The sequence below is a fragment of the Nelumbo lutea genome, chromosome 1 (genome assembly GCF_056320005.1).
Source record: "Nelumbo lutea isolate HS-2025 chromosome 1, American lotus-T2T, whole genome shotgun sequence".
Classification (NCBI taxonomy): Eukaryota; Viridiplantae; Streptophyta; class Magnoliopsida; order Proteales; family Nelumbonaceae; genus Nelumbo; species Nelumbo lutea.
Genome location: NC_142684.1, coordinates 12,947,158 through 12,973,443, shown reverse-complemented (window position 1 = coordinate 12,973,443; position 26,286 = coordinate 12,947,158). Strand labels below are relative to the sequence as shown.

Sequence of the window (26,286 nt, the reverse complement as noted above, 5' to 3'; positions counted from 1 at the left end):
CTATTTCGCAAATTTACCATGACTCCTCAAGGTTTATACTTAAGAGGGGGCTCTTTTCAAAAAGTACTCAATTTTTGCAAATTTACCCCAACACAACAAGGTTTTTTACCTAAGAGGTGTCTTTTTTCAAAAAGTATCCAATTTTTGCAAATTTATACCATTACAAGGTTTTTACCTTAGAGGTGCCTTTTTTCAAACAATATCTAGCTTTCACAAATTTAACATGATTCTGCAAGGTTTTTACCTAGGAGGGGCCATTTTTCAAAAAGTATCATGTTTTGGCAAATTCACCCTGACTCCTTAAGTTTATACTCAGTAGGGGCATTTTTTCTAAAATGTATCCAGTTTTCATAAATTTACCCCAACACTACAAGGTTTTTACCTAAGAGGTGTCTTTTTTCAAAAAGTATACAATTTTCACAATTTTAACCCACTTTATTGGGTTTTTACCTAGGAGGGGCTTCTTTTAAAAAAGTAACCACTTTTCACATATTTACCCTGACTCCACAAGGTTTTTACCTAGGAAAGGCATTTTTTTTTTTTCAAAAAGAATCTAGTTTCAAAAATTTACCATGACTCCACAAAGTTTTTACGTAGGAAGGGGATGTTTTAGAAAAGTCTCTAGTTTTCACAAATTACCTCGAGGAGTTCTTTTTTCAAAAAGTTTCCTGTTTTTGAAAATTTGCCCCGACTCTTCAAGGTTTATACTTAGGAAGCGCCTTTTTTCAAAAATTATCCAGTTTTTGCAAATTTAACTTGACAGTACAAGATTTTTACCTAAGAGGTGCCTCTTTTCAAAAAGTATCCAAACTTCAGAAATTTACCACACTTTACAAGGTTTTTATAAATGAGGAATATTTTTTAAAAAAGTATCCAATTTTAACAGATTTACCCAACCCCACAAGGTTTTTACCTAGAAAGGGCATTTTTTCAAAAAGTATCTAATTTACGAAAATTTACTTCGATTCCATAAGGTTTTCACTTAAGATGGGCCTTTTTTTAAAAAAAATATATATATATATATATATATATATATATATATATATAATATATATATATATATATATATATATATATATATATATATATTCCAAAAATTTACCCTAACACCGTAAGGCATATACGTAGGAGGGGCCACTTTACAAAAAGTATCCAGTTTTCTCAAATTTACCCTAACTTTACAAGGTTTCTACGTGGGAGGGTTCTTTTTTAAAAAAGTATCCAATTTTAGTTAATTAACCCCGACTTCACAAGGTTTTTACCTATGGAGGGCCTTTTTTTAAATAAGTATCTAGTTTTTGCAAATTTACCAAACTCCGTAAGGTTTTTACAAAGGAGGGGGTTTTTTTTCACAAAGTATCCAGATTTTGCAAATTTACTCTAATTCCGCAATGTTTCTACCTAAGAGGGGCCTTTTTAAAAAATATCCAATTTTCATAAATTTACCCTAACTCCTCAAGGTTTTTGCGAAGGAGGGTCCTTTTTACAAAAAATATCCAATTTTTGCAAATTTACCTCGACTCCATAAGCTTATTACCTACGGGACATTTTTAAAAAAGTATGTAGTTTTCGCACATCTACCCCTACTCCGCAAGGTTTTTTCCCTTTAAGGGGCTTTTTCCAAAAGGTCTCAAGTTTTTATAAATTTACCCTCACTCCTTAAGGTTTATACTTAGGAAGGGATTTTTTTCAAATAGTATTTAGTTTTCGCAAATTTACCATGACTCTGCAAGGTTTCTACCTAGGAGAATCCTTTCTTTTCAAAAGTATCCAATTTTTACATATTTACCCCTACTTCGAAAGTTTATTACCTAGAAGGTGCTTTTTTTTAAATGTATCACATTTTCACAAATGTACCCTAACTCCTCAAGGTTTATAATTAGGGGAGGCCTTTTTTCAAAAAGTATCCAGTTTTTGCAAATTTACCCCTACACGACACGTTTTTTACTTAAGAGTTGCCTTTTTTCAAAAATATCCTGTTTTAACAAATTTACCTCACTTTACAAGGTTTTTACATAGGAGGACCTTTTTTAAAAATGTATCCACTTTTCATTGATTTACCCCATCTCCACAAGGTTTTTATATAGGAAGGGCTTTTTTTTTCAATAAGTATCTAGTTTTCTCATATTTTTCCCTACTCCGCAAGGCTATTACCTAGGAGGGGAGTTTTTTTTTTTTTTTTTTAAAGTATCCTGTTTTCACAAATCTACACTGACTCCTTAGCGTTTATACTTTGGAGGGGCCTTTTTTCAAAAAGTATCCAGTTTTCGCAAATTTACCCCAACACAACAAGGTTTTTACCTAAGAGGTGCTTTTTTTCAAAAAGTATCAAATTTTCACAAATTTACCCCACTACAAGGTTTTTACCTTAGAGGTACCTTTTTTCAAACAGTATCTAGTTTGCACAAATTTACTATGACTCGGGAAGGTTTTTACCTAGGAGGGGCTTTTTTCAAAAAGTATCTTGTTTTCGCAGGTTAACCATTAGTTCAGAATGTTTTTACATAAACGGGGCCTTTTTGCAAAAAGTATCCAGTTTTCACAAATTTACCATGACTCCGAAAGGTATACCAAAGAGGGGAATTTTTGCAAAATGTAGCCTATTTTGCAACTCCTCAAGGTTTATAGTTAGGAGGGGCCTTTTCTTAAAAAGTATTCAGTTTTCACAAAGTTTTTACCTTTGAGGGGCCTTTTGTTTTCAAAAAGTATCATGTTTCCGCAAATTCGCCTTGACCCCTCAAGTTTTATACTTAGGAGGGGTATTTTTTGTAAAAGTATCCAGTTTTCATAAATTTACCCCAACGCTACAAGGTTTTTACCTATTTTTCAAAAAGCATCCAGTTTTCACAATTTTAAGCCACTTTATTGGGTTTTTACCTAGGAGGGGCTTGTTTTAAAAAAGTATCCACTTTTCACAGATTTACCCTGACTTAGCAAGGTTTTTACCTAGGCAGGGCCTTTCTTTTCAAAAAGAATCTAATTTTCATAAATATACCTCGACTTTGTAATGCTTTTACATACGAGGTAGCATTTTTCCACAAAGTATCCACTTTTTGCAAATTTACCCCAATGCACAAGGCTTTTACCTAAGATGGGCCATTTTTTTTTTAAATATTCAGTTTTTGCATATTTACCTTGACCGCACAAGGGTTTTATGTGGAAGGGTTTTTTTTCAAAAAGTATCCAGTTTTAGTTAATTTACCCTGACTCCGCAAGGTTTTTATGTAGGAAGGGCATTTTTTTAATTAGTGTCTAGTTTTCACAAATTTACCCAACTCCGCATGGTTTTTACAACGGATGGGACTTTCTTCACAACGTATTCAGATTTTGCAAATTTATCCCAACTCCGCAAGGTTTTTACCTAAGAGGGGCATTTTTTAGAAAAATATCCAGTTTTCGAAAATTTACCCTAACTTCGCAAAGTTTTTACATAGGAGGGGCCTTTTTACAAAAAGTATCCATTTTTTGCAAATTTACACCGACTCTGTGAGGTTTTTACCTAGGAGGGACTTTTTTCAAAAAGTATCTAGTTTTTGCGGGTTTACCACAAGTCCAGAATGTTTTTACTTAAGCGGGGCCTTTTTTTGAAAAATATCAAGTTTTCACAAATTTACCTTGACTACGCAATGTTTTTACGTAGGAAGGGCCTTAATGCAAGAAGTATACAACTTTCGCAAATTTACAAAGATTTTGCAAGACTTTTACCTTGCGGGAGCCTTTTTTTCAAAAGTGTCCAGTTTTTACATATTTACCCCTACTCCATAAGGTATTACATAGGATCAGCATTTTTTCAAAGCGTATCATATTTTGCAAATTTACCTTGACTCCTCAAGGTTTATACTTAAGAGGGGCATTTTTTCAAAAAGTATCCAATTTTAGCAAATTTACCCGAACACAACAAGGTTTTTACCTAAGAAATGCCTTTTTTCAAAAAGTATATAGTTTTTGCAAATTTACCCCACTATAAGGTTTTTACTTTGGAGGTGCCTTTTTTCAAACAGTATATAGTTTTCACAAATTTACGACGACTTCGTAAGGTTTTTACCTAGGAGGGGCATTTTTTCAAAAAGTATCATATTTTCATAAATTCATTCTAACTCCTCAAGTTTTATACTTAGGAGGGGCCTTTTTTTCAAAACATATCTAATGTTCACAAACTTACCAAGACACTACAAGGTTTTTACCTAAGAGGTGCCTTTTTTCAAAAAGTATCTAGTTCTCACAAATTTACCCCACTTCACACGGTTTTAAAATGGGAGGGTTTTTAAAAAAATGTATGCACTTTTCACAAATTTACCCCGACTTTGCAAGGTTTTTAACTAGGAAGGGTTTTTTTCCCAAAAATTTACCCCAACTGCACGAGATTTTTACCAAAGAGGGACCTTTTAAAAAATATATATATATCCAGTTTTCACAAATTACTCCACAAGGTTTTACGTAGCTGGGTCTATTTTTTGAAAAGTATCCACTTTTAGTTAATTTACCCCGACTTGGCAAGGTTTTGACCTAGGAAGGGCTTTTTTTTTCCAATAAGTATATAGTTTTCGCAAATTTACCCAACTACACAAGGTTTTTACAAAGGATGGGACTTTCTTCACAAAGTATACAGATTTTGCAAATTTATGCCAATTCCGCAAGGTTTTTACCTAAGAGGGGAATTTAAAAAAAAATATCTAGTTTTTAAATATTTACCCTAGCTTCGCAAGGTTTTTACGTAGGAAGGGCCCTTTTAGAAAAAGTATCCAGTTTTCACAAATTTACACTGACTCCGCAAGGTTTTTACCTAGGAAGGGCTACTTTCAAAAAGTATATAGTTTTCACAAGTTTACCACGATTCCGGGTTGTTTTTACGTAAGAGGGGCCTTTCTTTTTGAAAAATATCCAGTTTTCATAAATTTGCCTTGACTACACAATGTTTTCACTTAGGAGGGGCTTTTTTGCAAAAAGTATCCAGTTTTCGCAAATCTACCAAGCTCTGCAAGTTTTTTACCTAGGAGGAGCATTTTCTCAAAATGTATCCTATTTCGCAAATTTACCCTGACTCATCAAGGTTTATACTTAGAAGGGGCATTTTTTCAAAAAGTATACAGTTTTTTGCAAATTTACCCCGATACAATAAAATTTTTACCTAAGAGATGACCTTTTTCAATAAGTATCCAATTTTCACAAATTTACCCCGCTATAAGGTTTTTACCTTAGAGGTGCCATTTTGGAAATTTACCTTGACTCCGCAATGTTTTTACATAGGAGAGGACCTTTTTTTACAAATTATCACTTTTTGCAAATTTATCCCAAGTACAAAAGGTTTTTACCTAAGATGGGATTTTAAAAAAAAAATCTGGTTTTTGCAAATTTACCCTAACTCCACAAGGTTTTTACATAGGAGGGTCTTTTTTCAAAAAGTATCGAGTTTTAGTCAATTTACCTCGACTCTGCAAGGTTTTTACCTAGGAAGGGCCTTTTTTCAATAAATATCTAGTTTTTTGAAAATTTACCCAACTCCACAAGGTTTTTAGAAAGGATGGAACTTTCTTCACAAAGTATCTAGGTTTTCGCAAATTTACACCGAATCCGCAAGGGTTTTACCTAGGAGGGGCTTTTTTCAAAAAGTATATTGTTTTCGCAGATTAACCATTAGTCTGGAATGTTTTTATGTAAGCGGAGTCGTTTTGCAAAAAGTATCCAGTTTTCGCAAATTTACCATAACTCTCAAGATTTTTACCTAGGAAGAGCCTTTTTTTTTCAAAAGTATGATGTTTTTACATATTTAACCCTACACCATAAGGTATACTAAGGAGGGGCATTTTTTCAAAATGTATCCTGTTTCACAAATATACCCTAACTCCTCAAGGTTTATACTTAGGAGGGGCCTCTTTTCAAAAGTTATTCAGTTTTTGCAAATTTACCTCAACACAACAAGGATTTTACCTAAGAGGTGCCTTTTTTTCAAAAAGTATCTAATTTTTGCATATTTACACCACTACAAGGTTTTAACCATAGAGGTGCCTTTTTTAAAAAAATATCTAGTTTTCACAATTTTAATTCAAAAAGTATCATATTTTCGCAAATTCACCCTAACTCCTCAAGTTTTATACTTAGGAAGGACCTTTTTTCAAAAAGTATCCAATTTTCACAATTTTAACCCATTTTACTAGGGTTTTACCTAGGAGGGGCTTTTTTTTTAAAAGTATTCACTTTTTATAGATTTACCCCGACTCCGCAAGGTTTTTACCTAGGAAGGGCCTTTAAAAAAAAAAATCTAGTTTTCGGAAATTTACCTCAACTCCACAAAATTTGTTACTTAGGAGGGGGATTTTTTCAAAAAGTCTCTAGTTTTCACAAATTAACCCTCATTCCTCAAGGTTTATACTTATGAGGGGTTTTTTTCGAAAATTATTCTATTTTTCCAAGCTTACCATGACTTCAGAAGGTTTTTACCTCGGAGGGCCTGTTGTTTCAAAACTATACAGTTTTTGCATATTTACCCCTTCTTTGCAAGGTTTTTACCTAGGAAGAGCCTTTTTTCGAATGTATCCAGTTTTAACATATTTACCCCTACTCTGCAAGGTTATTACCTAGGAGGGGCTTTTTTTTAAAAAGTATTCACTTTTTATAGATTTACCCCGACTCCGCAAGGTTTTTACCTAGGAAGGGCCTTTTAAAAAAAAAAAAAAATCTAGTTTTCAGAAATTTACCTCAACTCCACAAAATTTGTTACTTAGGAGGGGGATTTTTTCAAAAAGTCTCTAGTTTTCACAAATTAACCCTCATTCCTCAAGGTTTATACTTATGAGGGGCTTTTTCAAAAATTATTCTATTTTTGCAAGCTTACCATGACTTCAGAAGGTTTTTACCTCGGAGGGCCTGTTGTTTCAAAACTATACAGTTTTTGCATATATACCCCTTCTTCGCAAGGGTTTTACCTAGGAAGAGCCTTTTTTCGAATGTATCCAGTTTTAACATATTTACCCCTACTCTGCAAGGTTATTACCTAGGAGGGGCCTTTTTTTTCAAAATGTATCCTATATTTGCAAATTTAACCTAACTCCTCATGGTTTATACTTAGGAGGAGCCGTTTTTCAAAAAGTATCCAATTTTACAAAATTTACCCCAACACTACAAGCTTTTTACCTAAGAGGTGCCTTTTTCCAAGAAGTATCTAGTTTTTTGCAAATTTACCACACTACAAGGTTTTTACGTATGAGGGTTCTTTTTTCAAAAGATATCCCATTTTCACAAATTTCACACGACTAATTAGGTTTCTACTTAGGAGGGGCCTTTTTTCAAAAGCATCCAGTTTTGCATATTTACCCCTACTCCACAAGGTTATTATCTCGAGGATTTCTTTTTTCAAAAAGTTTCCTGTTTTGAAAATTTACCCTGATTCCTCAAGTTTTATTCTTAGGAGGTGCCTTTTTTAAAAAATTATCCAGTTTTTGCAAATTTAACCCGACACTACAAGATTTTTACCTAAGACGTGCCTCTTTTCAAAAAGTATCCAATTTTCGGAAATTTACCCCACTTTACAAGGTTTTTACCTATGAGGGATCTTTTTTAAAAAAGTATCCAATTTAACAGGTTTACCCCGACCCCACAAGGTTTTTACATAGGAAGGGTCTTTTTTCAAAAAGTATCTAATTTACAAAAATTTACTTCAACTCCGCAAGATTTTTACTTAAGTGGGGCCTTTTTTTAAAAATATATATATAGTTTTTAAAAATTTACCCTAACTCCACAAGGTTTTTACGTAAGAGTGGCCATTTTACAAAAAGTATGTAGTTTTCACAAATGTAGACTAACTCTTCAAGGTTTTTACCTAGGGGCTTTTTTCAAAAAATATATAGTTTTCGCAAATTTACAACGAGTCCAGAAGGTTTTTACCTAAGCAAGGCCTTTTTTAAAAAATATATAGTTTTCTCAAATTTACCTTAACTCCGCAAGGTTTTTATGTGGGAGGGTCCCTCTTTTTCAAAAAGTATCAAATTTTAGTTAATTAACCCCAACTCTGCAAGGTTTTTACCTATGAAGGGCATTTTTTAAATAAGTATCTAGTTTTTGCAAATTTACCAAACTTCATAAGGTTTTTACAAATGAGGGGATTTTTTTCACAAAGTATCTAGATTTTGCAAATTTACCCTAACTTTGCAAGGTTTTTACGAAGGAGGGGTCTTTTTACAAAAAGTATCCAGTTTTCGCAAATTTATCCCTACACAACAAGGTTTTTATGTAAGAGGTGTATTTTTTCAAAAAGTATACAGTTTTCACAAATTTACCCCCACTACAAGGTTTTTAACTTAGATGTGCCTTTTTTCAAATAGTATCTAGTTTGCACAAATTTACCACGACTCCACATGGTTTTTACCTAGGAAGGGCCTTATTTTTTCAAAATCTATCTAGTTTTTGTAAATTTACGCCTATACAACATGGTTTTACTTAAGGGGTGTTGTTTTTTCAAAAAGTATCCAATTTTCACAAATTTACCCCACTTTACAAGGTTTTTACCTAGGAGGGCTTTTTTCTTTTTAAATGTATCCACTTTTCATAGATTTACCTCATCTGCACAAGGTTTTTATGTAGAAACAACCTTTTCTTCAATAAGTGTATAGTCTTCTCATATTTTTCCCCACTTTGCAAGGTTATTACCTAGGAGGGGCTTTTTTTCAAAAAGTATCATATTTTCACAAATTTACACTAATTCCTCAAGGTTTATACTTAGGAGGGGCATTTTTCAAAAAATATCCTGTTTTCACAAATTTACCCTGACACAACAAGGTTTTACCTTCAAGGTGCATTTTTTTGAAAAATATTCAGTTTTCACAAATTTACACTAGTACAAGGTTTTTACCTGAGAAAGTGCCTTTTTCAAAAAGTGTCTAGTTTGCACAAATTTACCACGACTCCGTAAGGCTTTTACCTAGGAGGGGCCTTTTTCAAAAAATATCCAATTTTCGCAAATTTACCCCACTTCACAAGTTTTTTTTTTTACCTAAGAGGGTCTTTTTTAAAAAAGTATTCACTTTTCACAAATTTACCCCAACTCTACAGGGTTTTTATCTAGGAAGAGCCTTTTTTCAATAAATATCTAGTTTTTGCATATTTTTCCCTACTCCGCAAGGTTATTTCATATGAGGGGCCTTTTTCAAATAATTGTCAGTTTTCAAAAATTTACCCAACACTACAAGGTGTTTACCTAAGAGATGCCCCTTTTTTCCAAAAAGTATATTGTTTTCGTAAATTTACCACACTATAACGTTTTTACGTAGGAGGGCCCTTTTTTTCAAAGCATATCTAGTTTTCACAAATTTACCGCGAATCTGCAAGGTTTTTGCCTAGGAGGGGCCTTTTTTTCAAAAGTATCCTATTTTGCATATTTATTCCTACCCCGCTAGGTTTTTATCTAAGAGGTGCCTCTTTTCAAAAAGTATCCATTTTTTGCAAATTTTCCCCACTGTACAAGGTTTTTACCTAGGAGGGGAATTTAAAAAAAAAAATATCCACTTTACACAGATTTACCCCAGTTGCTAAGGTTTTTACCTAGAAAGGGAATTTTTTCAAAAAGTATCTAGTTTTTGGAATTTTACCTCGACTCCCCAAGGTTTTTAGATAGGAGGGGAATTTTTTTACAAAGTATCCAGTTTTTGCAAATTTACCCCAACACTACAAGGTTCTTTCCTAAGAGGTGCCTTCTTTCAAAAAGTATCCAGTTTTCGTAAATTTACCCCACTTTATAAGGTTTTTACCTATGATGGGCCTTTTTTAAAAAACTATGTAGTTTTAACAGATTTACACCGAGTCCACAAGGTTTTTACCTAGGAGGGGCCTTTTTTCCAAAAGTATCTAGTTTTTGCATATTTACCCCTGCCCCGCAAGGTTATTACCTGGGAGAGGCCATTTTTCAAAAAAAAATCCTATTTTTGCAAATCTACACTAACTCTTCAAGGTTTACACTTAGGAGGGGCCCCTTTTCAAAAAGTATCCAATTTTCGCAAATTTACTCAGACACAACAAGGTATTTTCCTAAGAAGTGCCTTTTTTTTAAAAAGGTATCCAATTTTCACAAATTTACCCCACTACAAGGTTTTTACCTTAAATGTGCCCTTTTGCAAACAATATCTAGTTTGCGCAAATTTACCATGACTCCGCAAGGTTATCCAATTTTCGTAAATTTACCCCTGCAAAAATGGATTTTACTTAAGAGGTGTTGTTTTTTTTTCAAAAAATACACAGTTTTCACAAATTTACCCCATTTACAAGGTTTTTACCTAGGAGGGCCTTTTTTAAAAAAGTATCCACTTTTCACATATTTACTTTGTCTCCACAAGTTTTTCATATAGGAAGGGCCTTTTTTCAATAAGTATCTAATCTTCCCATATCTTTCCTACTCTACAAGATTATTACATAGGAGGGGCCTTTTTTCAAAAAGTGTCTTCTTTTCGCAAATTTACCTTGACTCCTTAAGGTTTATACTTAGGAGGGACCTTTTTTCAAAATGTATCCAGTTTTCCCAAATTTACCCCAACACAATAAGGTTTTTACCTACGATGTGCATTTAAAAAAAAAAAGTATTCAGTTTTCACAAATTTACCCCACTACAAGGTTTTTACCTATGATGTGCCTTTTTTTCAAACAGTATCTAGTTTGCGCAAATTTACCACGACTCCGCAAGGTTTTTACCTAAGTGGGGCCTTTTTTTAAAAGGTATCCAGTTTTCGCAAATTTACCTCTACACAATACGATTTTTACTTAAGATGTGCCTTTTTTTTCAAAAAGTATCCAATTTTTGTAAATTTACCCTACTTTACAAGGTTTTTAACTAGGAGGGCATTTTTTAAAAAAGTATCCACTTTTCACATATTTATTCCAACTCCACAAGGTTTTTATCTATTGACAACTTGTTTATCTCCTTTGATTTTTTCTTTGTTTAAGATGAAAAAGCTTGCATAGTGATATGCATATAGATAGGTAGGTTTTGGCAATGCCTTATGTATTCGTTTCACTTATTTTGTAATCAGGTTGGATATTATTCAGTACTTCGATTATTATTATCAATATAACAAGAACCATCTGGTGTGTCTATTCGTGTTGTATGAGTTTCAATTTTATTTTCTGATGATTACTATCAATTATGTATTTTATGTATGTAAATGTATTTTTTTGATAATTATATACATGGATGTTATGTATATCCTCTTATTGCATTTCTAAAATTGAACCATAAAACTTAATTAGAAGTATAACTGTAGAACATGGCTAAGAAGAACTTAACTATGCATCTTTTTTTTTTTTTATGAATGGGCCTAACTGCCAAAATGCAATAATAATCAACTGTCTTGAATTACAGATCCTTCAAAGCATGACAAATCCTCATAAATTAACTCTGAAATACAAGGGGAAGCGACACCATTCCAAAAGAAATGACCAAAAATACCCAATTTGGCAAGAGAATGAACCACCGGTTTAAAGGATCTATTTATGTGGGTAACTATGACAGATTCAAAGGATGAAGAGAGAAGCCTCCTGCAGTCTCTAACATACGCATGTATTGACCAAAGAGGGGAGGAAGACTCCTCCAACAGGGATTGGATAACTTCCAAGGCATCTCCCTCAAGGATGATATGACGAAAATTTAGAGAAAGGGTCATAGCAGGGAGCAATATGACAAGCCAAGTTCGCATTATGATGACCCATGGAATCTCTACACACCACACCAATACCAGAAGCCAAATCTGAGACAACAACTTTAATGCATCCAGCAGGAGGTGGGATCCATGACATAGCTAACCGAGAGGAGTGGATCAATGGTTCCGAAATTATCATGGCATCATGATGTGCTTCATTGTACTCATTAAGTAGAGACATTGCATTCGAAATGATGGGTAGTGGATGGTTAGATTTTTTATCAAAAACTAGCTTGTTACAATGATGAATGGAGCCTCGTCGTCTTGATCATTAGCTATCATAATCCATTGACAGAGCCAATTGAACAAGGACCCACCGACTTCTTCAAATCTTATACATAAGATAGAACCCCACCATACGGCTTTGGCAATAGGACAATGCAGAAAAAAGGTGTTCCAAAGATTCTTGACCATCTAAACAATAAGGGCAAGAAGGACCAACATGGGAGCTTCTTCTTGCAAGGATGGCACAGACAGGGAGGGCATTTGAAAGATATCTCCAAATAAATGTGAGGATTCTCAGAGGGAGAAATTTGAATGCCCATAATTTCTTCCACATTGCCGCATGTGCAGTGAGAGAAGAGCTTGAAGTTGAACAATTCAAGATTTCCTTATAAGTTGATTTGGTGGTAAATCTTCCTTTAGGTGTTAAAATCCAGTAATGAGAATCTTCAACTAGAGGGTCATAGCTTTGCAGAGGTATTTTGATAATTTGGTTTACCACTGGGTTACCAAAATGGTTAAGCAATTTATTGGTATCCCAGGTTCAGTTGTTGCTGCCAATGAAAATTTGACTTTGGTTGTAGGAGGTAGGTCCTGAGCAACAATTGGTTTGTATCTACGTATACTGGGATTCAATGATCGAATTGCACATTTACCAATGAGCCATCTCCAATCAACCAACAGGCCCCTCTAGCCAGGATATGTCTACAACTTAGAATTGCATGCCAAACCTTAGAAGCACCTGCCCTTGACTTAATCTACCAAAAATTCTTTTGCTGGACATATTTATTGTGGAGCACACGAGTCCAGAGTCTATTAGGTTCAGATAAGAATTTCCAACCCAACTTAGTGACTAAAGCTTGATTAACAATGGACAAATTTCGAATACCCAACCCACTAAACTCCTTGGAGAGCATGCAATTGGACCAAGCTTTAAGATATATATATATATATATATATATATATGTGAACCTTCCTCCTTAAAACCCCACCAAAAATCACGCATAAGAGCACGAAGTTGGTCACAAAAATTCTTGGGAAGCAGTTATAGACAAGTAATAAACTGGTTGACTTGCCAATGAGGATTTGATTAGAGTGAATAATCCCACATGAGATAAGCATTTAGCACGCCAACCACAAAGCCGTGATTTCACTCGACCAATAATGAATTGAAAGCTTGTCTTACTACTCTGACCTTGGAAAAGTGGATTGCCAAGATACTTATCCGACTTTTGCATGAGTTTGACTCCCAACAGCTGGTTAAATCTTCTATGAAAGCGTCGGTGAACGTTGGGACTATAAAGGATAGCTGATTTTGCAAAGCTCACCGATTGGCCAGACCATTTGCAGTATTGATCAAGAACTTTGGTTATGGTTTCAACTTCTTTCATATTAGCCTGTCCAAATATAATGAGATCATCAGCATACATTAAATGTGAAATTGCAGGACCCCTTTTATGGACTTTGATACTATGTATCTGGTGATCATCTTGAAGACGTGTCAACATCCTCGAGAGGGTCTCTGTCACCAACAAAAAAAGATAAGGGGAAAGAGGACACCCTTGACGAATGCCTGTACAAGGTTTGAAATAAGAAGTAGGCTCTCCATTTATCATAATAGCAATTGTTGAAGAAGAGATGCACATATTGATGAGAGCACAAAATTCACTTGAGAAACCCAATAGAGATAGGATCTGAATCAGAAAAGACCATTTGACTTTGTTGTACACCTTGGTCATGTCAAGCTTGAGAATTAACGAGCCCACCTTGCTCTTCCTCCTCTTCGTTGTGTGAATGATCTCTTGTGTGATAATGAAATTATCAAAGATGTGCTTGTCAGGCAAAAATGCATCTGAAAAGGAGGTATGATCCTATGCAAAATTTGTCTTAAACGCTTTGCTATAAATTTAAAAACCACCTTGTAATGGATGTTATACAGCCCAATGGGCCTAAATTCATGTGTTAGACACCCTAGAATCATTCTTTTTGCGTTTTCTAGGAATTTCATCTTACTTTTGTCAAATTTATTTATTTATTTCTTTTCTTTTTCATGCTCAATTATTAAAGAACAAGAAGCAATTGGTGCAAGGATACTCCGTATTCGTCTTCTCTATATTGAAGGGAAATTGCCATTAATGAAAGGTGATGGATCGATTTTTTGGATAAGTACCTCATCATTTGTTCTGTTTCCAAGTGGCCGATGACTCAGGTCGAAGTAGAGAACTTTGGCTGGATGAGTTGGGCAGGCTAGGTGGCGAGCTGACTATAGTGCCGAGCTGCCTATGAGGTGTCGAGCTGCCTGTGAGGTGTCGGGCTGCCTGTGAGGTGCCAGGCTAACCATGTGCCGAACTACCTATGAGGTGCCGGGCTGATCAGGTGCCGAGCTGCTTGTGAGGTGCTGGGTTGACCAGGTGGCGAGCTGCCTGTGAGGTGCCGGGCTGGCCAGGTGGCGAGCTGGATTGATGAGCTTCGTTGCTCTTTAGAGACTTACAAGGAACCAAATGTCAGAGGACCTGGGGTAGCTAACCCGGTGAGGTCGCTCTGATGCTTAAGTCAGTAGTCTCATAGTAGACTATGAGCTAAAAATCACATAGTATGAGAGCTAGAATTTGCTTACTTGCCTACTTTTTTTACTCGCCTCCTTGCCATTGGAGTTGGTGCCTTTATATAGGCATTGTTTGGCGTGGGCTTCACGCACCATATTCGAGATTTCTGCGAGGTCGTCTAAGTGGTTCGAAATTCCTGGAGGTAACTGGTATGCACGTTGACCACCCTCCAAATCATTCGGCACGTGGGCCAATTCCAAGGATCGTATGAGTGTTTGGATATGCATGTCGAATTTATCGGCAAGCACGTCTTGCAAGTTGCCAGGTCGGAGCATGTGCCAGGTCGCCAGGTGGGACACCATCAACTTGGCTAAGGCAAGTTGTTGCCAAGTTCCGGGTGTCACCTAGTTGTTCTGAGGTGCCATGTGTCACAATATCATTGGAGGGCCAAATCCGCCCTCATCAATAGGTAAGGGTTTAGGTATTTGCCTTCTCTCTATTGACCCTAGACATTACTAAATGCCTCTGTATAAAAAGCCCATTTACATAAAAGAAGAAAATGGATGAATCGTCTAATACCCTGATTTTATATTTTCAATCCTACCCTTTTAAAATGCCTAAAGAAAATGGGACAAGTAGAGTAGTCAATATCCCAATATTCCCCTTATTACCCCCAGGATACAAATGTTTGGGAGAATGGGATAAATAGAGTAGTCGATATTTCAATATTACCCTATTACCCCTAGGCTACAAATGTTTGGGCGAACACCCTGATTTGTCCCATTCGTAATAGTTGGGCAAACACCTTGTTATTGGCATTGGAAAATAGGAAGTCTCTTCTCCATTTTACGAATGGTTTCTCATCCCTCTATAAGGCTGCAAATGCCATTGTCTTATTGGACAAGCACCCTATTATTGGCATTGGAAAACATGCTTCTCCATTTGATGAATGGTTTTGGTGCTAAAAGGCGAATAAGAGAAAAGTAGTTGGGGATGTTTCAGCATTGACACTTGTCACGTATGGAACTCCAAGTGTTTAGTTTCTTTGATTTCAAAGATAATCGGGTTATTGCATTAGTGGGAAGAAGACTGAATCGGAATGCATGCCGGAATACTTCTCAGCAGTGTCAAGATTTTCCCCATCTCAGTGGTAATTTCTAACCTTTGTTTTTCTCATATATCTTTTTAGGTTTAGGTTTTATAAATAGATTTCCTATTTTGTGTTTTTTGTTCCAATTTTTTGTGATTATTGTTTTGGTAATTTGTTTTACTATTTTGGTTTAACAATAGATCTTTATTGATCAGGTATAGGTTTTTTACTTCATCAACACTGAAGCATATTCAAAGAGGGTTAAAATCAATATCAATTTCAATGGTTCAACTTATGGTAGTTTTTTAGTATTTTGGGTTTTTTATCTCAGGCCTCCCAACAATGTAGTTTGGCGCAGCAAAATGATAGGTAAGGGTTTTTAGCAGCAAGTGAGAAATTTAAAAAATTCTTACTTTATTTTTCTCCACTATAATTCTTTTTCTCTTGTGAAAATCTGAAAATTTTGAGATTTTAAACTCTTTTCTAGAACATCAATATACTTTATAGAGCTTTGACTAAAATAATAACTAAAGTTAGAAGTCATTCTCATATATTTTTAGGTTTTTATTGAATGTAATTGCATTATTCAATTGATTTTAATTAGGTTTTATAAATAGATTCATGTTTTATGTTTTTTGTGATTAAATTAAATAAACTTTTCTATTTTGGTCTATCAGCAATAGATTATTGAATCATGACTCATGAATGGAGTTTTTACTATTTTGGTTTAACAATAGATTTGTATTCATCAAGTATAGGTTTTTTAGTTCATCAACACCAAAGCATATTTAGAGAGGGTTAAAATCAATATCAGTTTCGGTGGTTCAACTTATGGTAGTTTTTTTAGCATTTTGGGTTTTTTAGCTCAGGCCTTCCAACAATGTAATTTGGTGCAGCATAATGATAGGTAAGGATTTTTAGTAGCAAGTGAGAACTTTCAAAAATTCTTACTTTTGTTTTGATTTTTCTCCACTATAACTTGGATTTCTTATGTTTCTTTTTCTTTTTCTCTTGTGAAAATCTGAAAATTTAGAGATTTCATACTCTTTTCTAGAACATCAAGATACTTTATAGAACTTTGACTAAAATAATACCTAAAGTTACAAGTCATGCAAAATGTCGGCCAGTCCCTTGATCTTCATATTAATTGTTTGGTTTAGAAGTATTTGGATGATTAAATACTAAAATATATAAGCTTACACTCTTCTTTATTCATTTATGATTTTCTTATATTTTATTTATTGTGTTGTACTTTTTAGTTGATTAAATTTGCCGAAAGAAAAATAAAATATGAAAAGAAGTTCTTTCAGCTATACTTAAAATTAACCAAGTTATACTGCTTTTCTATTCATCATTGTTGATGTGGGATGGACCTGAAAAAAATAAAAGGAGAAAGAAGATAAAAATAACTTAAGAATTAGTACCTAAACTTATCCAGTAGCTAATAGCTATAGGAACTATCGGAAAAGAAGTTCTTTTAGTTACACTTAAATTAACCAAGTTATACTACTTTTCTATTCATCATAGTTGATGTGGGATGGGCTTGAAAAAGAATAGAAAGAAGATAAAAATAACCTAGGAATTAGCACCTGAACTTATCTAGCAGCTAATAGCTATAGGAACTATCTAGAGTCAATACCAAGAGCTTCTTGAAGGAATCAATACCATCAAGAAAATTAGATAATTTCAGCATTAGAAGTAGAAAGTTCAAAATTTATTATTCGATATCAAAAACAAGGATGCCTTATATATATGCCATTCTCCATAGAGGTGTATATAAATTAAATAATAAATGAGGATGCCTTATATACAATAAAATAAATAATAACAGTTACTAAAATTACTACAAATAATAACAAGAAATCTCATAGAGGTGTATATTTGTATGCCATTGTCCACACGTTTGTACTTTTTTACATGATGAATGCATTCTTCCATGTGAAGTATTTGTCTTGTGTACAATTTTGTTCTTTCATCTGGCTCTCTCGATGTACAAATAGGTGATGTAGTATGAGGTGGGGTTTCTACAAATTTAGTGGTGGGCTTTGTGGGGTGAAGGAGGGGCTTTGGGTGATTCATGATGAAGAATAGGGATGGAGAAGCATGTGGAGTGTGGACAGATTGCTATCCACAAAAGAATGAACAAAAAATTAGAAATAAAGATAAGAGCTCTTGCTGTAATGACAGACAACATAGAGACAGACCACTTAAAGAATAAATAGTTGAGAGAGAAAAAAAGAAAAAAAAATCTTGGAAACAACCCTAATTCACTAAATCAGACTTTGTATACTCTATTTATGAACTCATCATAAGAACTTGGGTGTCCCTTTAGGCTCCAATTTGAACTCAAAAGTTGACCCAAGACAACTTTCAGTGCTTTAAAACAAAACAAACTAATGGATAACCCAACCCATAGGGACACTTAAATAAGGACTCTTAACTCTTAAAGTAACTCTAATAATGCATTCCTAATCCAACTAAAACTAACTTAATGTAAAGAAACACGAAATTACTACAAAGGGTACATCCACAAGAAAAATAGGTAAACATCTGGAGCATTGTTTTCCCATACAACTATAGCTTGAACTATAATTGATCTATGATGTTAAATGAGCCCACTTAGGATCCAGCACATAAATGCAAACCAAAACATGCAAGAATGACTCAAGAGCAAGATATGAAATACAAGAAGGTTCAGGGATTTTGAATGTTTTGGATGATAGAAGGCATCCTTATCAACCTATCTCTCATTTATCAGTAGCGGTGGCAATTGGGCGGTTTGGGTTGGGTTTGGCTTGGGTTGAGCTTCAACCCAACCTATATAACCCGACAACCCATTAATGACCTAGTTATATAAAATTAAATGGGTTGGGTTCAACCCAAACCCATTTTAACTCAACCCAACCCATCCAAACCCATTAATCTTATGTTTATGTACTTAAAACAAACAATTTATTCTTTCTTGACAAATATGTTATCTATAGATTGGTGGTAATAGTAGTTGCTATTTACACAAGTGGTGAAGGTTCAAATCACATTACATGCATGCTATTTTTACACAAGCGGCAAAGCCATTTGACTATGTTAAGGTTTCAAGTTTGACTGAACCACTTAGGTTCAAACTGATCAGACCAACTTGAACTATCTAATTGGATTGTCTTCGAGCTAATCACATCAAGAGTGGTTGAACTGTTTAGATTTGGATTAATCCAGTTGGACCAGACCAAATCGGTTTAATCAATGGTGGATTGACTTGGACTGGCCTATATCAGGTTCGTGCACGGGTTTGGGACCGAATCGAGTAGCTCGAAGTGGGTCAAGAGAAGTAACTCTGGCCAATCCAGATTCGGGTTGGGTTGTGTGGATACTAGCCTGACCGGACTATTCAAACTAGGGTGAAGATTCAAATCACATTACATGCATGTTATTTTTACACAAGCAGCGAAACCATTTGACTATGTTCAAGTTTTAGGTTTGAGTGTACCACTTAGGTTCAAACCAATCAGACCAACTTAAACTATCTATTTGGATTGTCTTCGAGCTAATCACATCAAGGGTGGTTGAACCGTTTAGATCTGGATTAGTCTGGTCGGACCAGACCAGACAGGTTCAGTCAATGGTGGAATGACTTGGAACAACCCATATTAGGTTCGTGCACAGGTTTGGGACCGAACCGCCTGGCCCAAAGTGGTTCAAGAGAAGTAAATATGACTGGTTTGGATTCGGGTCGGGTTATGTGGATATAGGCCCGACCAGATGATCCAAACCAGGCAAAGCAAGTAGGGCGGATGCTCGGACCCATTTCAAACTCGGGTCGACCCAATTCAGTCTGCCCTAGGTTGACTTGGGTTCAGACTGGGCTGACTGACCCAAACGAATCGAACCGAGGTAATCGAGTCTATTCATATTTAGACCAAGTTGAGTTGGTCTGAACTTGGGTCAAGTTGATTTGGGTCTATGTGGGTGAAGTGTGTTAATTTGAGACAAAACTAATTTTAGTCAATAATTAATAGAAAATTAATGCGTTAATTATAAATTATTTCATTCAAATGAAGAAATTTTAAAAAATGGCTAATGAATTAATACTTATATATGTAGTGGTTAACCCAATGGTTATCCATAACCCAACCCAACCCAGCCCATTTAAATTGACTGAATGGGTGATCAACCCATTTCCAACCCGCTAAGTAAATGGGCGAGTTGGCTGGGTTAGATACCGGGTGGGTTGGGCGGGTTTTGCTTCGTCAGGGTAATTTTATCAGCATTCATCTTTTAACTTATTAATTCAGGATTCTACTTAGAGCAAATACCTAGAGAAACTTGGAGTTTAGATATGGCTTACTTCAGCTCATTCATTATCTTAAGCATTGCCAAAATTTTTCAAAATTTTACTGAATAAAAAACCTTGCCTTAGCTTTTGTTTATCTCGGCCATAGGGCTGCAAATGAAAAACCTTATTAATTTTGTGTTTAATTTTGTTGGCTTATGTTGGTTCTATATAGGTATATGAGCTTTGAAATAAAATGGATATCTGGACATACATGGATTGAATTCAGTTTGGATATAACCCTATCTAGATTCAATCCAATTACTTGGCCAAAAGTTTTTGAGTGTAGTTAATGCCTTGCTTAGGCATTTTGGAGGCCTACTGCTTAGGTAAAAAATTCAGTAGGTGATATAGATATGAATGCTTGGATTTGGCTGAACTTATGCCTAGGTATTTAATTAATTATTGTTAACAGAGAGTGGCCTTGCCTGGCTCTACAATCTATAAATTATAAGTTTTTGGGATATATATACAATACATTGCAAACATTAGAGGAGTTCTTCCATACTTAAAGATGTTCTGATTTGGTATAATTGTTAATTGATCTTTTTATCTGCCATAGATGTCTTGTTAGAAGTGTCATTAATCTGATATTCTCTAACCATGTCATCCTTAGCTTGGTAAATTGGAGTTTCTATGCCGATTGGTTTTCACATCTGTTTGATATTGGATGGGTTGATTATGAGTTACAAAAGATTTTGGATGATACTTGGATAATATAAATTTGTTGGCATTTGAATTAGTTCTATAGTTTTTCCCATTCTTTATGTGCAATTTACTTTTTATTTAGTATTCTGGGATATTTTGAGGTTTCTAAACTAAAAGAACTGTTTCTAGGAATGATTCTTGATTTCAGGTTATTTATTTATTTTTTTTATAATTTCTGATGCTTGGACATTTATATTGGATTCAAGTCTTTACATTAACTGCAGGCCTTGAGAGACTACTGTTGCCTCTCAACTCTACAACCAACTTTGGCATCCCGTCAATGTAGGAAAGGAAAGAAAGGGCTGAACTTGTTCTTTTCCCAACCAAAACCCTTGATATATGGGAAGGTATGCTTAATATTTTGACATATTTGCATGAATCTACTCCATATGTGCTTATTGACATGAGAGCAAAAATAAATAAATCCACCGTTCATCGTGGGCCTTTAATGCATTAAAAATACTCAAATTCAGGCGTAGCATGTTGATAAGTTCTATACCTGGTTATGGTTAATCGTTCACCATCAATTCATATAGCACGTTAGACAATTTTTAATTGGATAGTGCTGGCAATGCTATTTGTTTATTGAACTTAGAATTATAACCAGACCCACCCTTTAAGGCAATCTACATTTGATCCATTTAATTATAATGGAGTGAATATGGATCTATGCCATTCCCATCTTTTTTTTTTAATTTAGCACTACATTGGGGACGGAGCAGGGTGCATGTGAGGTCTATTGATCTTATTGAGGACAGCCTACATATATACATCTTCATCTATGTGATGTGTATCGGTTCTTGGAGTTAAGACATGTAGACACATTTATAAGGTAATGCCTTCCCTAAATGGCTGAATTTTTTAAACTTAAAAAAATCAGTTAACTAATTAAGTGTGTTATAGGTATACATGCTTGGAACCTTGGATATGAATGTTAAGGCTGCGCTTGGAAACGGTGTAATTGTCGGTTCGGTGTATTATTAGACTTCGGTCCAGATTTGCATGTTTTTGGAAATGATGTGAAAAAATTTGAAATCTTGTCAGAGTTTACTTCGACCTTCGGGTGAAAAACTACTTTGATTTTAACAAGTAAATATTCACGCCCATTTCCATCGGTAGAAATAGGTGAAGAGTTTACCTTCATCTTCAACCTACAACAATGGCAAAGGAGGCAACGAACTCTCTCATGATGCGACGCAATCTAGTCGCTCCTAGTTGGAGATGACTTGGCTTCTAGTAGATGACGGAGCTGACTGACTTGCACAGAGAGAATCAGAGAACCTGTGGGTGTTTATTCGGCGAGGCCGCTCCGATGCTTAAGTCAATAATGTGCGAGTTGAAGGTAATTTAGAAAGCAAGAGAACTAGTAAACAGGGATTGCGCGTACTTTTGCCCCAAGGTGTTCGGGTTTTTATATACTTAAGTCATCGCGGGTTTTTCGGAGCGGTTCAGGGATTCTTGCCGTGATGAGGCTCGTTACTGTATTAACAGGAGATAACACACCAACTGATAAGGCATATCGTTGCCGTCCGAATCAGTCGAAGGAGATAAGGCCAGCTGTTACGAGGCGTGATCCTGTGAAACATGGAATCCGGTGACGAGATCTTCGAGGTCAGCATGTGGAGGCCAGTCAATATTACCTGAATTGATGCCCCCCGGGTCCAATCTGTTACGAACGCCGATGTGCTTGGTAACCGAGGTGATCTTGATGCAATCGTACCCCGAAGTGGACTTGTCCCAAAGTGAATTTGAAGTCGTGTTCACGTGTCCCTCTATTATTAGGTCGAGCCAAATCACCCTACATCACCTCCCTTCGAACTATTCTCTCCAGCCCCCAACCTCCTTCCCTCTCGTAATCTCTCCTCTCTCATCATCTCACTTTCATATCTCTCTTACAACCATCGTTTGTGTCCTCCTTTTTACAACTCTTAGCATTGGTGGTGGTTTGGTGATTTCTCTCTTCTAATTCTTTCTCTCCATCGATTGCTCAATCCACCGTTCATCGTCCCTCACATCTCAACCTAACACCGACGGCGGCGTTAGGTAAAGCCAATCTACTCACATTTATTGCATCCCCATTGTCTTCCTTTATATGATAGTGATTCTCCTCAGATTCCCTCTTCATTTTCTCCCTCATACGACACTATTGGTTAGTTTCTTCATCCCCTGTTTTCCACTTGAGCTACAACAATGATAATTTCCGGTGAGGTATTACCATTTTCTCAAATCCCCTATTGCAACGTCCCACATCAGGCTGGTGTATAACTAGAGACGCCGATGGGGTTTTGTAGAGCCATTCTCTATGAAATTTTTTGCCAATGGCAGATGTGGTAATAGGTTCATCGTACCTCTTTCTTTTGTCTTTTATATCTGTTTTGTTTAACATTGTTGCTTCCCAAATCTTCATGTCTAAGTATCTTTGTGTGCTTGTCGTGAGCGGTTTGAATACCAGACATAGGCTCTGTTTTGCTAATTTCTGGTTTGATTAAACACCGAATAGGAAGATTTGGGATTAAGGGAGTTGTATGGTTTAGTCATTCGGGACTGAGATAAGAGGTTTCAAATCTGTTGTGTTATTTGATGCAACTGGGATGGGAGAAGACAGTCGAATGCTTGTTTTATTGTTTACATCGTTATAGGTTTCTGAATGCCGGCAAAAAGTGCACTGATGTTTTACATAGTTTCTGCCAAACAAGATGGGAGGAAATCAAACATGCAAAAGTAAACTGGTTTGTATTTTTTGAAACCGGTAGAATGTTAATTTACACCGTACAAATATGCATTTAGATCATTTCCAAACACAACCTAAGGCTCGATTTGAAAAGAGTGTAAATACAAATATGTATAGTGCAAGTACATGCAAAGTAGTACAATATACAAGGTTTTGCATTCTACTATTTGTATTTGTATTCCTTTCAAACTGAGCCTAAGACTGTGTTTGATTGCAATGCAAATAAATTTACACTGATGCAAAACTATGGCGGTGCAAATGAATTGAGTGTACATTCTGACCGTTTTTTTTTTTTTCAAATTTTAGCTTATTTTATTTGATTGCAGTACAAATGAAGTAAATTAAAACATGAAACAGGGTAAAATAAAATCCAAAATAAAATTAAACAAGATTTTGCATTTTTTTTTACATTTACACTCCCATGCATTTGAACTAGTGCAAATAAATTTGCACTGCAATCAAACACAGCCTAAAGGTTTTATACTCCACATATTTGTATTTATACTCCTTGCAAATTAAGGACTCAATTCAAAAGGAATACAAATGGCAATATATAGAGTGTAAGACTTTGTATTTTGTATATATTTATACTGTATATATATTTGTATTTATACTCTTTCCACAATTTGAACGGAATACAAATACAAATATAAACTCAACTTAGAAGGACTAAAAATGCAAATATGTAAAGTATAAAACCTTGTTTTTTATATTGTTTTGTATATATTTGTACTCTTGCCTAAATAAACATCTCACACATTTACATTTAATTCTTGTACAAAATTAATATGCATTTAATAATAAAGGTTGTTTAAATGTTGTGTACTTCTGTGTTTACCGAAAAAAGGCTATGACCTCATAAAGAAAGGTAAATTGAAGCCTTTTTATTCATTATAGGCAATAACAAATTCATTTTTAGTTTCTTTTATTAATGACATAATATTTTGTATCAAATTTAATTTATTTATTACTAATATTCAATATCAGAATCCGAAACGAGTCGGTCGTTCTAAATTCAATGGATAAGATTTTATTTGACAATCAAATTTGTCAATCATGGTCCCTTCACAAAAATATCTTTCCATATAAATTTTGTACAACCAGAGTTAATGAGATTCGAAGTTCTATATGATGGGCCAATCTCCAGTTAGGCCCAAATCCTACTTGTGGCCTATTTAGAGCAGAGCAGGTGCTTCAGCTTGAAGTAGAACTAACTGGCTATCAGGCTATGACATGCCACATGGCCATGATTGTGACCACATCAGACCACAGTGAGTCACCATGGTGACCACAATAAGCGGCTATCAGGCTATGACATGCCACGTGGCCATGTATTTAGCCACGTCAGGCCACCGAGTCACCCGATGGCGACCCCAATAAATACCCTTTTGGTGTAGGTTTATCCGTTTATGTATGGTGTAATGGTAATGTATGTAACCCAAGAGGCCAAGACGGTCTACCCAAATCTTTTGTACGAGTAAGGGCTTCGGAAGAATAATGTTTGACTTGGAAGTTACAGAAGTTGAGTACAACCCAAGATAGTTGGGCCAGGATTTCAGACACGGAGAGAGAGAGAGAGAGAGAGAGAGAGAGAGAGAGATGAAGGAAACTGTGTCCTGTGAGGCTGATGGGAGGAAAGAGGGTTACTGGGTTTGGGGGGATTTGAAGCAGTAGACGATCGTTGTCATCAAACCCTGGTTGATTTGGGAACTAGACTGGTATGATAGAGAAGATGGAGAAAATGGGGGGAGCTGGAGGGGGAGGGGGAGGGGGAGGAGAAGTGAGAAGGGCGCATGCAGCATTGGCGATGGTACAGCTCTTCAATGGGGGATACCATGTAATCACCAAGGTTGCTTTGAACGTGGGTATGAATCAGGTTGTTTTCTGTGTCTTCCGTGATGTACTTGCCCTCTCCATCCTCGCTCCAGTTGCCTATTTCCGTGAAAAGTTAGCTCTCTCTCTCTCTCTCACTTGCTTTCTCTCTGCCTCTTACTTTTTAGTTTCCCTTTAAATAACTGTATCATTTATAATCATGAACTTCTCTTTTGAAGCTGCCAATTATCCTTTTTTTCAACTAGTTTAGTCAATCTCTGCGATATTTCTCTCTCTTGGTTGAATTGCACTTAGCCTGAATATGTCAAGAGTCACCGCAGCAAAGTAATAATTTTTGCAATGATAGAAATGTACATATATATATATTTTTGGTTTCAATAGCTGAATCTGAACTGATGGATGCGCCGATTTTGCCTAAATTTAATAATTATTTGTAGAATTTATTAGATGCCCAATTAATTTATTCATGAACTGGATTTGTCAGATGCTCAATTAATTTATTCATGAACTGAATTATTGTAGAATCACATGGAACTTACAGCCAATACCCCTTATTCATGAACTGAAGTTACCGTTTCCAATAAAAAAAACCCCTTATACAACTACACTCCCCCTTGCTCACCGTCCTTCACTTTTAATGGAAAAGCTGCTGGCCACTTCAGAAGGGGGAAGGAATACTGGCCATTACAACAAGTAAAGGCCGGTTCCCAATGTTGGTCCTGGCTATTCGGGGTCTTAGGAGGGGTGTACTGGACTGGATGGAATAAGTAAAAAAAGAAAAAAATAGTAACTGAAGCATGAAACAATATGTTGCTTACACGTAGTGTTTAATGAAAAATTGTTAATAGTAACAGACAACCGTCAAATACTTTTACACTAGAATAAATACTAGGAAAGTTATATTGTCTGGTCTTTCTTATATTGTTAATGAAAAATTCAGATTGATGGACAAGAAGCTTCTTAGGCGTCAAGTACGTAGAATCTTCCATTCGGATTTGTGAATGCAAGGAAATACTCGTGCCAATTACATTGCTTGCCTTAGGTACTACCATATGAAATCATGAGACATGTGTCAAAAGAAAAAAAATGAAATCATGAGACATGTGACAGAAGTAGTTAGGTTCTTAACTACATTGAGACTATATGAAGTT

The 26,286-nt window shown here is 35.4% G+C and overlaps 1 protein-coding gene across 4 annotated transcripts in view; it reads left to right on the top strand.

Annotated features, from left to right (window-relative positions):
* Nucleotides 1-15,424: 15,424 nt before the first annotated feature.
* LOC148873570 (WAT1-related protein At4g19185-like) overlaps nt 15,425-26,286 on the top strand; it is a 30,735-nt gene continuing 19,873 nt past the window's right edge. The window contains exons 1-3 of one of the 4 annotated variants that reach the window (XM_088966546.1): nt 15,526-15,596; nt 15,752-15,905; nt 20,796-20,918. In XM_088966546.1, coding sequence (XP_088822672.1) covers nt 20,911-20,918 — 8 coding nt within the window. In that variant the 5' untranslated portion in view covers nt 15,526-15,596; nt 15,752-15,905; nt 20,796-20,910. Of the gene's footprint in view, nt 15,597-15,751; nt 15,906-20,795; nt 20,919-22,786; nt 25,250-26,286 lie in introns of those variants that run through there. The other 3 variants (XM_088966547.1, XM_088966545.1, XM_088966544.1) reach the window with 3 other exon arrangements.